Genomic DNA, 13,943 nt, shown 5'->3' with positions numbered 1-13,943 from the left:
GGTGTCAAGCACATGCAGAATTTAAAAATCAAACAACCGATGTCTAAATTCATATTCAACAATAAAGCAGGACTTGGGGAATTGGAGCTCACCATGAGCAAGCAGTGTATCCCACTCATTCTAACTGGCTCCTACCACATTACACATACCACTAAACTAATGAAAAACTGAAAGGTAATATGATTTGAATCTGGGTTCTTGGCTTTTTTTGTTCCTTAAATGAAGATGACAAACCAACACTTGCTCCTGAGTTATAAATCCTGGGCTGTTAAAGAGCATGTGAGTAGTCCTAGTTTGAAAATCCAGATGTTGGCCCAAGCAGAATGAGCCTAGTGGGCACAAATGTGTGGTATATACAAACATGTAATTGATTCAGTTGTAAGTCTTCTGGAAACTCGTAGCTTACCCTGCATGGGAATGTAGCTAATATGTCAAAAGGAGACATAAAGATATTAAGTACTAATTGCCTCAAAGCGTTACTTGGAACTACTATTTCTGAGCCACAACATGCATACATGATTATCACTCTGATACCCACTGAATATACGACCAAGATGTATCAGAAAAATACACCTAAAATATTAGGATTCCTTAATATTAAAATGTTAATATTAACATTAATTAATCTTAAAAGCCAGTTTGATGTAGGTTAAAGGCACTGAGCTAGAAACTGGGATACTGAGAGTTCTAGTCCTGCCTTAGGCACAAAGCCAGCTGGGTTACTTTGGACCGATCACTCTCTCTCAGTCCTAGGAAGGAGGCAAGGGCAAATCACTTCCAAAATGCTGCCAGGTTGTCCAAGCAATTTCCAGAAATGAAGACTGACCCAAAGGGACCAAAAAAAGGCTCATAATTCTCATTTTCAGCCTTACCCTTGATGTTTTGACAGCAAATGCAAATTAAATGTTTTACTACTGCCTTGTTCTCTTGATCAGCCTATATTACATTTAACTATTCCTTGCTCTAAAACTAAATGTTCCTTACCCCCCCTCACTTTCTCCATCATCTGTGTTGACTGCTCCTGAGCTGGCTGTGAAATATATTGAGCTGGATCCTGTAGAATCGCTTCTTTCTCTGGGATATATAAAACGCCGCCGCCGAATAACCTTTTGGCTTTCTTCTAGATGGGACCTGCAAGGTTAGAGATTGGCATGACAGCGGAACCTTATGATATTCCACGGTCCATTTTCCCCTCCTTTTGCCTAACTATCCAAATGATTTTTTGTTGACTGTTCAGTGCAATTCAAATGAGTCCAACTCCAAAACAGACATGTTTAATTTAAGAAATGTATGCTCTGCTTTTCCCCTTCACAAATGGGAATGTAGCTTACAAAATATAAACACAACTATTAAAACACATATATAATAGTTAAGATACCTACAAAATGGCCATGGTCAGCAAATAAAATTAAACAGGAAGGGCATGTGCTTATATGAAAAGAAAATTCTTCAATTGGCAGCAGAACACAAGAACAGGAATGTGACCTAGACCACTGGGACAGGTTGCCACCACTGAGAAAAACCCTTCCAATATTCTAGGGAAATATTCCCAGAAGATTTTTTAAATAATAACTTGCCTTTATGACTGTATTCTCATTATACTATGGAAACAATTGCTTCCCAAAAGTGCTCATCATGATTTAGGATTACAAGCATATCATCTGTTCTCTGAGTCTTCAACATCAGATAAACCCAGAAAATGATCAGACTCTGTGAAATGCTATGCTTGCATCCAACACAAATAACGAGTGGGAAACTCCCTGAAGATCCTGCTCTGGCTTTCAGAAATGTTCATCACCTGCTGGCCAGCTAAAGTTAGTTAATTTAAGTAAAGTAAGTCATTTGCAATTCAATAGTTGTTTGAGCAGAAAAAAAAATGAGGGGGCAACTTCTCCAAATTTCTTCAGGGAAACAAAACATTCTCCAATAACTTCTCAAGGGCAGAACTCTGGCATAGTAATGACAGGAGAGCTGCAACAGGGGAGTCACTTTTATAATGAGATGGGAGGTATATAAATTTAATAATAAACATAGAATAAAAGCCCAATGGGAAGCATCCCTTTACGATTTTGACTCTTAAGATTTAAATGAAGCAAAGGAAGCAAAGAAGCTTGCAGACCACCGAAGTAATGACTTTACAATGAAAGAAAGGATAAGAAGAGCTAAAAGCTGAATTCAGCAAGGGCTATCAAACCCAACTGGGTATGATTAGACTGACTGACAGAATAAGCATAATGTCTAAGAGTCATCAATGTATTCCCCTAACCTAAGCAGAAAAGGTTCAACCTGGAATCTTCTGCAGCCTGGAATCTGAGAAAAGCTGATACAAACCTGACTTCTCCAATAATTCCTCCAGCTAAAGTCTGTAGGCTATTCCGTAATTCTTCCACTTCACGCCGTAGCTCTATAAGGCTTCGGAGCACCAAATCAAGGCGGTTCAGGACTTCAGCCTGCTCTTCATGTGTTAGAAGAGATGTATATGGAACACTATCACCACCCTCCACTGGTTCTGGTCTCATCCATGGAACTAGTGTGAGAAAAATGAAGCAATTACAAAAAAGTTACTTCACCTGTACTGCACAATACTGCTGCTAGTGGTTAACGCTTGAAATTCTAGATAATGTGGACAAAACCCAGAGCTGCATACATGCCTTTGATTGACTGGCCCTGGAGCCTAGTTTTATGTCCAGTTATTTCTTAATCAATCTACTATAAACAAATATCAATTTAATTTCTGTGTAACATACTTCTGGGGCTGATGGGGTGTGAATACCTCTGTGTTCGGCTGGTATGTAAGGACAGGATAGGGATCCTGCTCGTGTACTGCCTGCCCTAAGGCAGGATCCCTTCATGAGCTGATGGATCTTGTTGCAGGGCTGGCAGGGGAGTTTCTATGGATATTAGTGCTGAGGGACCTCAATTTTCATGCCCTAGGCAGGACATCTGACAGGGATCAGGAGTTCCACAGTGACCATGGGCTTGTCCTACGTAATCTTGGGCCCCATGCACATAGCTGAAGGCTGTTGACTCTTGTCTTTGTTTAGGCACAGTAGTGCTGACTGTTGAGAGTCATTACTGAATTACACTGTTACTGCTGGTACTACCCTGGTTGCCAGTAGAGACTATTAAATCCCTAGATGGCTTGGCTTCTAGGTTCTTGAACAGCCACATTCTCCAGGTAGAACTGACCTGTCTTATATGTTTGCCCAAGTAGGAATGCTGTGGGTTGCTGTTCCATGGGAGCTGAGGAGCCTGGGGACAGTATTTTATAGCTGGTGGTCCCTGCCCTATGGAGAAGCCTCCCCCTGAAGATCAGATTGGCAACAACTGGTTTCATTTCAGAAGTCAATCAAGCTTTCAAAGGACTTTATTCTGAAGGGCCTTTGAACACTGAGGTGTGGGTTGATGCTATCTGATGTAAAACTAATGCCTCTATCTATTTTGTTTATTTTTACAATTTTTTATTATGGATGTTACTTGCCAGAACTCTTGGGATTCACTCAAGCAGCAAGAGAGAGACCAATTTCACACATAGATACAGACATTTCACACACAGACCCAGGGAAATGTGTCTGAACTGAGAAATCAAAACCCAAGTCTAAGAACAATGTATCTCATAATAATTCTGATAACACTGAAAAACAGGAAGTTGGCATCTCAGTAAACAGCCTTTATTTTTCTGGTAAGTGGCATGGAAGAAGAATCTTCATGCATTAAACCTAACATATAACAGAAATACTTTGTTATGTTCCTAATCATACAAAAAAGCCCTGTGTGTACTGTTGAAATGATTTTAAAATAATCAGAATAGAATTCATGATTTTTTTAGGAGAACAAAGGGATCATGGTCTCAAATCATATTTACAATGGAATTAAGCAAAGTAGACTTCTCATGGGGACGTGGCGGTTTGAACAGCTGTGCCCACGGGCTCCACGGGCAGAACTGACAACGCGGCAATTTTTTCAGGCTCAGGCAGGTCTTTCCTGAAGCCCAGGAGTGTTTTTCCAGAGAAAGGAAAACACTCAGAATCAGCCATCTGTCCTCTGGACAGCTGCTTGGAGCCAGAAGATTGCAAACAGTGTTCACGTTCAACTGGTAAGAGCAGCTGGGAGGCTGGGATGTCACCATTTCCAAGCCGCACTGCAGCCTTAAAGGGACATTAAGACCAGCCACCCCATTTCTAAATCACCCAATTTATTTTTCTTTTAAGTATGCATGCCCTAAGAGAGGCTTTTTACAGCAAGGAGAAACCAGTTCTCTTGGTGGTTATCATTATTTTTGTGATTAATTTCTTAATTTTTTTTTTTAAGTTTTGGACTTTGCTTTCCATTCAAATACTAAAGAGGGTTGAGAGTACATAATTGTCTCCCTGTTATTATTTTTCTACTAAATTTTGTCATGAGCACTGATGGTGAACAGGAGGGGCCCCTATCCAGGGGGGAAAACGCATGCGTAGTAGCGAGAATTTGAGCTGTCATTCAAAGAGACACAGAACAGACCCGCCTTGACTTTTGGGGTTTATCTGTATGGGTTTTCTCACGCTTCTTCAGTTTGGTAGGATCTTCTGTCTACTGTGGCAGTAATAAAACACTAGAGGCTTATTCCTTGTCTTGGAGTGGTTCCTGCTTGTCAGGACAAATTTAAAGATATTAGCATTTCCCTACATGTTGAATCTGCTGTTTTGAACTTCCAGTTTTCTGCTGCTACTTTCCCTGGGGAAGTGTCTGTTATCTTACTCTCACTTGTGTAAACACATTCTGAAATTTTTCTATTATCTTCCACTTTCACTCCTAGGGGGCGCCATAATCTGCTCCGTGATACATGGAGGATTTCGATCAGACTTTTTCTGACTTCCATCGAAGCTTTAAATAGATGCTTTCTAATTCCTGCCAAGCTCTTCTTTCTTATCTTATCTATCTATCTATCTATCTATCTATCTATCTATCTAATTTTGCCACTGCCCATCTCCCCCCAGAAGAGGGACTCTGGGCGGTTTACAATAAAGCTAACAAGTTAAAAGCAATAGTCATAAATAGTATACAAAATCTAGATACAAATACAACATATAAATATAAAATAAAAAATAAAAATCAAATGGCAATAAAAGATTGAATTCAGTTTGTATGTATGTGAGGAGTACTCTAAGATGCCAGTCATCCCCCAGAATAACTACTCCCCTCCCTGCCCCAAGCACGGTGGCAGAGCCAGGTCTTCAGGGTCTTCCGGAAGGTCAGGAGCGATGGCGCTAGCCTCACCTCTGGTGGTAGGATGTTCCACAGGGCAGGGGCCACTGCAGAGAAGGACTGCTTCCTGGACCCTGCCAAACAAAACTCCTTTACCGTCGGGGTCTGCAACATGCCCTCTCTGCATGATCAGGTGGGACGGGTTGATGTAATGGGGATGAGATGGTCCCTCAGGTAACCTGGACCCATGCCATGTAGAGCTTTAAAGATAAATGTATTATGCAAGGCATTCAGGACATTGTGAAAAACATGAGGTTTAAAATGTGTCATCTGGTTGGGGATGCTGTGGATGAAATTGAAGAATTTAACAGCGATATAAATGTTTCTTCTAACAGTGAGATTGGGGCTTCTGTTGAAATGCTGGATGAAGATTGGACAGTCAAGTTGAAGAAATTTAAGGGAGAGATCAAGTTGCAAGCCACAAATGAAATTGTCTTTTTGATGGAATGCTATGGAAAAGAAGGGGTCATTATGTATGGGAGGTCTCCTGAAAAGAAGTCAGAGTTTTTGAGGGGGGCAGTTGGGCTGTTTGATTTCTTCATGAAAAATGCTCTGTGTGCATTGTGGGGATATGTAAATGCTCTGGTTTATTTTGAAGTGGGGTAAGGTTTGAAGAATATTTAACTGGATTGCTTTTACAGTCTGGTTGATTTCATTTATCTTTAACGATTTGGATTAAGATGATTAAGGTATAAAAAAAGAAACAATAAATGTTTGGTTTTGTGTTTAATATGATTAAGATTATTATAATTGTTGTATTATTAATTACAATGGCAGGCAATTTATATATTTTTTTAGTTTGATCTTTATTATAGTAGACAGGAATGTATAGATTAGTAGTAGGAAGGAAATAATTAAATAAATGTTATCCTTGCAGTGGGAGGTTGATTAGGAGGCTTATCTATCTATCTATCTATCTATCTATCTATCTATCTATCTATCTACCTACCTACTTACCTACCTATCTATCATATTTTTATCACCGCCCATCTCCCTCATACAGGGGACTCTGGGCGGTTTACAATAAAACAGTTTAAAATTCAATAAAATCATAAATAATATCATTAATCCATAAATATCAATATCAATAAATATAACATGTAATGAGATCCAAGTAATGGCAGATCTAATACCACCCAAAGGGGAACAAGACCGGCCTCTGCAGGACTAGGGAGCCAACCAACCCCAAGAGTGGCTCTTCCTCTCCCCACTCCAGGCATGGTGACAAGGCCAGGTCTTCAATCGTTTCCTGAAGTCCAGAAGAGAGGAGGCCAATCTCACTTCTGGGGGAAGAATGTTCCAAAGGGCGGGAGCTACTGCAGAGAAGGCCCACCTCCTGGACCCCGCCAGGAGGCGGGCCTTCTTTTAACATAAGGGGAGGGAGCAATTGTATTTAGTGATTTTTATATTGTACCAATGGAATGATTTATAGAAATAATGTGATTTTGGTTTAATATAGGGTAAGGGATTGATTGTGGAAGAATGCTGTATATCCTTGCTGTTAAAAGTCAGAAGTCACCTCTTTTTGTAACTTTTTAAAAAAAAGTATCTTGTGTTTTCACACTTTTTTAAAAAATTTTCTTTGTAGCTTTTTTGTTTTTCTGTAGTTTTTATCTTTGTCTGAAATCTAATAAAATTCTTATAAAAAAAAGGAATTAAGCAAAGGAGCAGGGAATATTGGCACTGAATTTCAAATTCAATGAGGAATAATGATCTAAGACAACCTCTTACTATTTTGAATAAGTGCAGTCTTGAATAAATAGAAACGCAAAATACATTAATCACCAACTTACCCTGATTATAAGGCTGAAGGGTTTCAGTATGATCCTGAAGGTACATAGCATTTTGCTGACAATGTACATTTGGATATCTTGAGTTGCTTTTCTGACTGGACTTCTTTCTCTTCTGTTTGTAGAAGTAAAAGATGAGACCTATTCCTGCAGCTGCTCCCAGAACTGCACCAAGTCCTACACGAAAGACCCCTGCTTTGGGCATGATTCATCTGAAGTAAATTAAATAGAACAGGTTTAGCCCATGCAGGAGAAAGACCTACATCGTATCATATTAAAAGTAACCCATGTGAACCTAAAATACTTCAAATTTTCTCTTAAGTATTTTTTAAGGACAGCACATGGCAGCATAACTTTCACTGTCTCAACCATGTACACTTGACAGTAGATTGTTTTAAAAATAAACATAGTGATGCTTTGTAACCTCAATGGCAATTTCTTGCTTAATTGCACTAGAGTTAGGTTTTACTCTGAGAAAATATCAGAACATTTCTTTAAAGTTTAGACTTACAAATAAATAAATAATTGCTTGAAGACAGGATACAGTTTGAAGATACTGGATATTGAAAATCATGTGACTTGGCACTCCCCAACTTACATACCAGTTCTGGAAAGCTTTGTATAACCTGATTTTTGCATAAATTGGAACCTGACCAAGCTTCTTCTCCCCAAACCAAACTCACAGATTTCTCAAGGGATGACTGACAAATGGATAAATGAAAGCCTCCACCTTTTAGTCTCTTGTAGGAGTTGCTGCCTATCTTAAGGAAGGTTTCACTCTGCTGTATTCATCTATACCCCCTATTGCTTTGGATGTATGCATTACACATTTTTTTACACATCTTTAAAATTATGTGTGTCTTATAAAAACAGTTGCATGCAGTTCAATTTATGTAAGTCGGGTCTTATACAACCTGGGGAGCATCTGTACAAGAATGGAGTTTCCAATTAAAAAGCTTCATGTGTCTTCCTACACTACAAAATGACAAGCTAAGCAACTACTCTAACGTTTCCACTTCAAAGCAAGTTGCAGGACCTACTGTATCCTCAGAGTTTGCAACATTTCAAAGAACTGTATCCACATTTTTCTTTGCAGGCCAAATTTTCCAAGTCAATGTGCACACCAATGAAACCAACAGTACAACTGTCACTTACATGCACGTGTATGTTTCCCTTATTTATGGTCAATACTCATGGAGAAAATCTATCTATGTGGTCGCTAGGAATCGAAAACGACTTGATGGTACATAATCAATCAATCATGATCAATACAATCCTGTGAAATAAAGGACCTCGACAGGTGGATCCCTGCGTCCGGCGTGGTGGAGAACGAAATGTGAACAGCCCAGTCACCGGGTATGTTTGAGACAGAAATTCAGATGTTGCCCGCGGAGCTTAGGAGAACTGAAACCTATGTCAAGCCGCTAGCAAGCAATGACATTTCCCTTCTTAAACATAAAGGGACTTGACCATCACATCACCCACGCCACCCGTATGATCTCCTCAGAGACAACGGGAAACAGCGCACCGTGGCGAACCCCACGGGAGCACACGTGTCGGGGGAATCGTTGGCTCCCATCGCCTCCCCAATGCAATTGGTTCTGCATTTCCGAAGGAGAGGGAGGAGCCGTGTTAGCCTGTTCACACGCGAAAAAGCAAGGCGTCTAGTGTCGCCATCGAGACGGATCGCGTATGCCCTCTGACCACATGCCTTTCTGCCCTACAATCGTAGGAACGGTTATCGAAGAGCAATCTCAGTGAACTCAGTGAAGTTTACGTCTGAAGGCAGACACACACAGAAGGGCCTTGTGGAGAAATAAAGCGAGCTGAGTCAAGCCAAACAAAGGGAGCTACCAGGGAAAAGAAGCGGAACTCTCACCGCGCAATTTAAGTATCCCCAACACCGCTTCGCTTCCTGCGTGGTACGTTCTCATGCGGCCACCGTCCACCGCATCTTTCCCCATTCACCTTCCTGCTCTGAAGCCGCACCACTCCCTCCCCTGTAGTCGCATTAGAATGATATCATCGCCCTGCTCCGCCGCTGGGCTTCGCCTTTCAACTTTGCCCGTCCCTTTGCAAACCAATTTCTTTCCCTACTTTAAAAAAAAAAAAGTGGCGCGGAGAATTGACGCACGGCCACGCCTCTATTTCGTAAATCCGTTTGTTTCAAAGCATGTGTTTAAGGAGCCAATGAGGAAGAGAGGAGAAAGTGGGAAGGATGGGAGAAGTGAGTGTGCTAAATATATACGCGCGAGCCTTTGCATTCACTTTTTAGGTGTTATAGCTTACACATCTGCATACTTGTATTTAGAGCTAGTTTAATACCGGTAGATTTATGAAAGCGTATGTTGCATTTGATCAAGTGAGCTGCAGCTTTTAATAAAACTTGTTAGTCAGAAAAGGTGCTACCAGATTGCTATATTTGAAGGAGGAAGAATTTTTAAATAATATAAGACTCATTTGATCACATCAGATATCCACTTCAAGTTTAATTAAATAATAAGGTATCTCCAAACTTTGGGAAACCTTAAGTAATACTAATTTGTGAAAAGTGATCTGCCTCAGAGCAACTGTTTATACATATACATATACATACACATACATGCACGTGCACACACACACACACTAGCACACACATAACATGCGTATTTATTCAAAACAAAGCTAAAAAATGTGTTTTCTACAGAGGCAATATTGGTATCTTTTCCCACCATTCTTTTGGGCCATAGAATTGTAAGCAAAGCTGTGCATGACACCACAATCCAGTTTTATTGTTTATGCTAAGCAGTGTAATTGCTTCACAGGTCCTGACTGGGTTTACACCAACCTGCATATTTGTCCAAACATTTGCTGGAAGCCAACAAAAGCTTTTCTTACATTTTTATTGTAATAACTCTGAGTAGGAAAAGTTTCTTTGTTAATGTTCAGTATAGTATTTAGCATATGATTGAGACAAATAAATTACATGTCATGAAGTAAGATTTTTCAGCTCTTCTATTTTTGCTATTTGTTTAAACTTCTGAAATACTTTCTGGTTACCAAATGATTGTTGTTTTAAAAATGGCTTTGTTTCATGCTCAACTAATAAAACAGCATGATGTAAAACCATAGTTTAAGACTGTGAGCATTCCATTTAGTGCTATTAGAAATCTCCTTTTGGTCTGTCAGGTCTTACTGATGACGCAGGATCAGTTGGTGAAAGCAAACAGGATAGATTTAATTAGATAGATCTGTAGAGCTGAATGGGAAAGGAAATGATTCTGCAGCAAGGCTTCAGATTATTATTTGTTGTCCTTTTGGTATCAGTGAAGGAATAATAGAGGATCAAGGCAGTGGGAGTTTAAAGTTAGGTCTTAAAGGATATTAAAGATTGTATCTGGACAATAAATCATAGCTTGGATTGTATTGCTAAAACTTGGGTAGAGTTGCCAGCACATCTTCTTTTGTGAAAGTAATATTAGAGCATAAATAAATTAAGCCACATCCCTGTTTCCATGATCCCCATAACATCCTTGTGGATTTCTTATAAAGTTCTTGCCATTAGAATGCAGAATTCCTAGTAAATTAAATGGGTCTTACAGATAAGTATGCATAAGGTTAGCTTTAAACTATTCTGGATCTAGAATTTAGGGGGCTGGCATTATAACCTCAAAGCTGAATGAGACAAGACATGCATACCAATATTAACCTTGAGCTAACATTTATGGGTGTTCCACACACTCACTACTTTGCTATTTTTTAATCCTGAAACCCTAGAAATGAGACAAGTCATTAAAATGTAGTTGTAGCATTCAGGGTGATTAGTCCTTAGCTCTTCCTCATAGGCTTTTTTTCTGGTCACAATTTTTGATCTTGTACCTTCTCCAGCTGTGTGGCATCTCCACTGGATAACATGTGATATACCTTGAAAGTATGGACCGTGTAGAATATGTTAAACAACAGTCTCCCTGCTGTTGCTTCAGTCCGATCCACAAATGGTTGTATTTCAATAAACAAATGGAAGATAGTTCCTACACTTCCTGTGTCTGGATTCATTTGACCCTAAAAATGGTAGTGCAATTGGGCATGCTAGAGCTGTTTACCTACCTCTAATTTCCAGCAAGCACTTCACTATGCCATTTTCAGAGCTGTACCTTAAAGCATGTTTCAGCCTTTTGTTATTTGTTTCATGTGCAAATGTTACCAAAGCAAGAAATCTGCAATGACATGGGATACAGTCAAGATGAGAGGTCTTTTAATTCTTTCTTGTCACAATGTCTCTAGTTCAGAAGCCATATGTCTCTGAACACTAGCTGTTCAGTAGCAATAGTGTGACAGGACTGGTTGAGTTGGGACACTGTCATTGCTTCCAGCTTGCAAGGCAGCAAATCTTGCCTCCCAAACCTGTTACCTGTTGTGATGCTACAGTAACAGCAATTCTTCCTCTGGAACATTTTATTTCCAGTTGCCATTATGCAAATGCCAAGTAACTGTAAATTCTTTATTTCAGTAGAATATATGTAGCTCAGGGTTGAACTGTGAAGTCCTTAGTGCTCTCTGAGCTTGGTTGTTTGCTTGCAGACATTTCATTACCCAACTAGGTAACCTCATCAGTGCTAGTGAACGTGGGGTTTGCTCCCTGTTTGTATACAGTAGCTTGCCCTGCCAGTGTTGGTGGGGCTGTGGTTTTTTCCTTGCTAGTTCCTTGAATGGGATATTGTTTTCTGCTTGGTTGTTTGCCTGGTGTTAATCCTTGCTTACCTGGGTGTTGGCTGCTGGAGGGGATGTGTTCTGTTACCCTTGCTCTCCATTTAGCTTTTTGTAAAGACAAGTTCCTGGTCAGCTATGCATGCACATATGTGTCCCTTGCCCTCCAAGTGACAGTTTACAAGGACCAAAGGAAGGAAATTGGGGAGGTGCTAAAGGTTAAGTTTTCACTGTTCGGTTTAAATGCAAGTACATAATTGGTTTGTGTGCTTACTAAATGGTATTATATTCCATACCTATTGAAAGGGTCAAAGGGGACATAGCAATATCTTAATTAATCACAATAATGTATATCTTAGGGTTGACATCTTGCCCTGTTGGAGTTTTCCAAGCTTAGTTTTTGGGTTGCAAATGTTTCATTACAATACCAAGTACTGTTAACATCATTCGTGCAGGAGTTTTGGAGAAAAGAAGTTTATTGGTTGGCTGGGATTATATATCCTCCTGTTCTGCACATGCATGGATGGGCTGGTCAGCTACTTGTCCCCAAATTTTTCACCTTGCCAAACAGCAGCCTTTTTCACATGACAGCCACAGAGACCAGCAGTGCAGTCCTAAGAAAAGATGTAGCTGCTTTAAAGGCATGCATACAGGTACTACATTTGCATTCTTGCATACCCTGAAGCACCTTTTTCAAATTATTTCTGAAGTACAGCAGAACACGTTTTCAAGGCTTGCAGGATGCTACTAGAATGAACATGTTTACTACTTTACCTGTCAACAAGGTAACTGGAGAGCCAGTTGGGAGTTCTTCCTCAGAAGTTCATCATCTCCTAATTTCGTATCAAAGCACAGATCTCTCCTCCTGTGAGAGACTGCGGGAGAGCTGAGGGTGAGTCAGTTAAAATATGATGTCAGATATGGCAACACAACCTCAAAGAGACTCTCCTTAATTAACTCACTCTGAAGCTGGGAAATTCCTCTTATAGACTCCCATATTCTATATTTATCCCTGTCTAGTATGTAAAGATAATTTACTAAAATTTGTGTCATTCTTACTTCCTTGGCCTTGCCAGCTACATGGGGCTTCACACAACCTAGGCTCCTAGACGAGGGGATGGGGGATAGGTGGGGCCTACCCAATGCTGTGCTGGAGCTGGCTTTTACCATGAGAGACGATGGTTAAATTTTTTGGAATTTTGCACACCAGTTGAGAGCAGAGCTCAGCCATGGCAAGGGCATGCTGGTCAGCTGTTTGGGGCCAACAGCACAGCTAGGCTGTTAAATATTTACCAGCACACCACTGGGCCTACCCATACTAATTCCTCTCCACCTCCTAAAACGTCCCTCTACTTTTACAGGGAGATGTTTTTAAATGACCACACTTGCAAAGTGAGGTATTTCTACTTTTTAAAAAGTTATCTGCAAGCAATTTAAGAGGAATTATATACAACATTAAACCTGCTTTAAGCATTGTTAGATCTGGAGGCCACACCCTCCTTTCTCCAAAGACTTAGCTACCAGGCTTTCCATAATGCTAGGCTTAGCATTTCCTTACTTGCCTGCAGTGTCAGTTTTAGACAAAGGTAAGTAAGCTACAGCTTAGGGCTTCACATTATGAGGAGCCTCTGAAAACAAAACAAACTTAACTTTGAGGATTTACATATTGCATTTTCATTTAAAGGCATTTATAATACAAATAGACACTGAAAGATAACTGTTTTTCTTAGATGATTTGCATTTTGTAGCTTTTTTCCAAGTGAATAATAGTTTTATTTGTATTTTATTTTTCCTTTCTGGTAGATAAATCATGACCTCACAGCAAACAATCACCATAAGTTTCTTTGCAAACTTCTGTAGACTTCTGCACAAACATCAGGATGACTCTCTAAGGCCATTATTTTTCTTAAAAACTTCAGATGATCTACTCCTCTTTCTCGAGCTAACATTCTGTGCTGCTTTACCCACTGTAAAAAATATGAAATAAAAATAAGAACAGCCATGTTGAGACTTTTCAGGGTAGCAAGCCACTAATCCTATCCATTGTGGTCCCTTTACCCAGTTATCATATCCTATCACAAAGCCAGCGAACCATGAGCAGGAAGGCAGAGTGAGCTAAGCATGTCTCCAAGACTACTTCATCAACACAATATGATGTAACGCTGTCCCTTCAGCAATGATATTCACTAAACAATGAAAGTCCCTGTCTGCAACAATCTCATG

The 13,943-nt window shown here is 39.9% G+C and overlaps 1 protein-coding gene across 3 annotated transcripts in view; it reads right to left on the bottom strand.

Moving 5' to 3' along the window:
• The window catches only part of RMDN3 (regulator of microtubule dynamics 3), a 43,103-nt gene extending 34,018 nt beyond the window's left edge, over window positions 1–9,085 (bottom strand). Inside the window, exons 1-4 of one of the 3 annotated variants that reach the window (XM_063289949.1) lie at window positions 9,003–9,085; window positions 7,038–7,246; window positions 2,332–2,527; window positions 985–1,131 (exon numbers count right to left, since the gene is read on the bottom strand). In XM_063289949.1, the coding sequence (XP_063146019.1) occupies window positions 985–1,131; window positions 2,332–2,527; window positions 7,038–7,239 (545 nt within the window). In that variant the 5' untranslated portion in view covers window positions 7,240–7,246; window positions 9,003–9,085. Of the gene's footprint in view, window positions 1–984; window positions 1,132–2,331; window positions 2,528–7,037; window positions 7,247–8,888 lie in introns of all 3 variants that reach the window. The other 2 variants (XM_063289947.1, XM_063289948.1) reach the window with 2 other exon arrangements.
• Window positions 9,086–13,943: the final 4,858 nt, after the last annotated feature.

The sequence above is a fragment of the Candoia aspera genome, chromosome 1 (assembly GCF_035149785.1).
Source record: "Candoia aspera isolate rCanAsp1 chromosome 1, rCanAsp1.hap2, whole genome shotgun sequence".
NCBI classification, from domain to species: domain Eukaryota; kingdom Metazoa; phylum Chordata; class Lepidosauria; order Squamata; family Boidae; genus Candoia; species Candoia aspera.
This window is presented reverse-complemented; position numbering and strand designations above follow the sequence as displayed.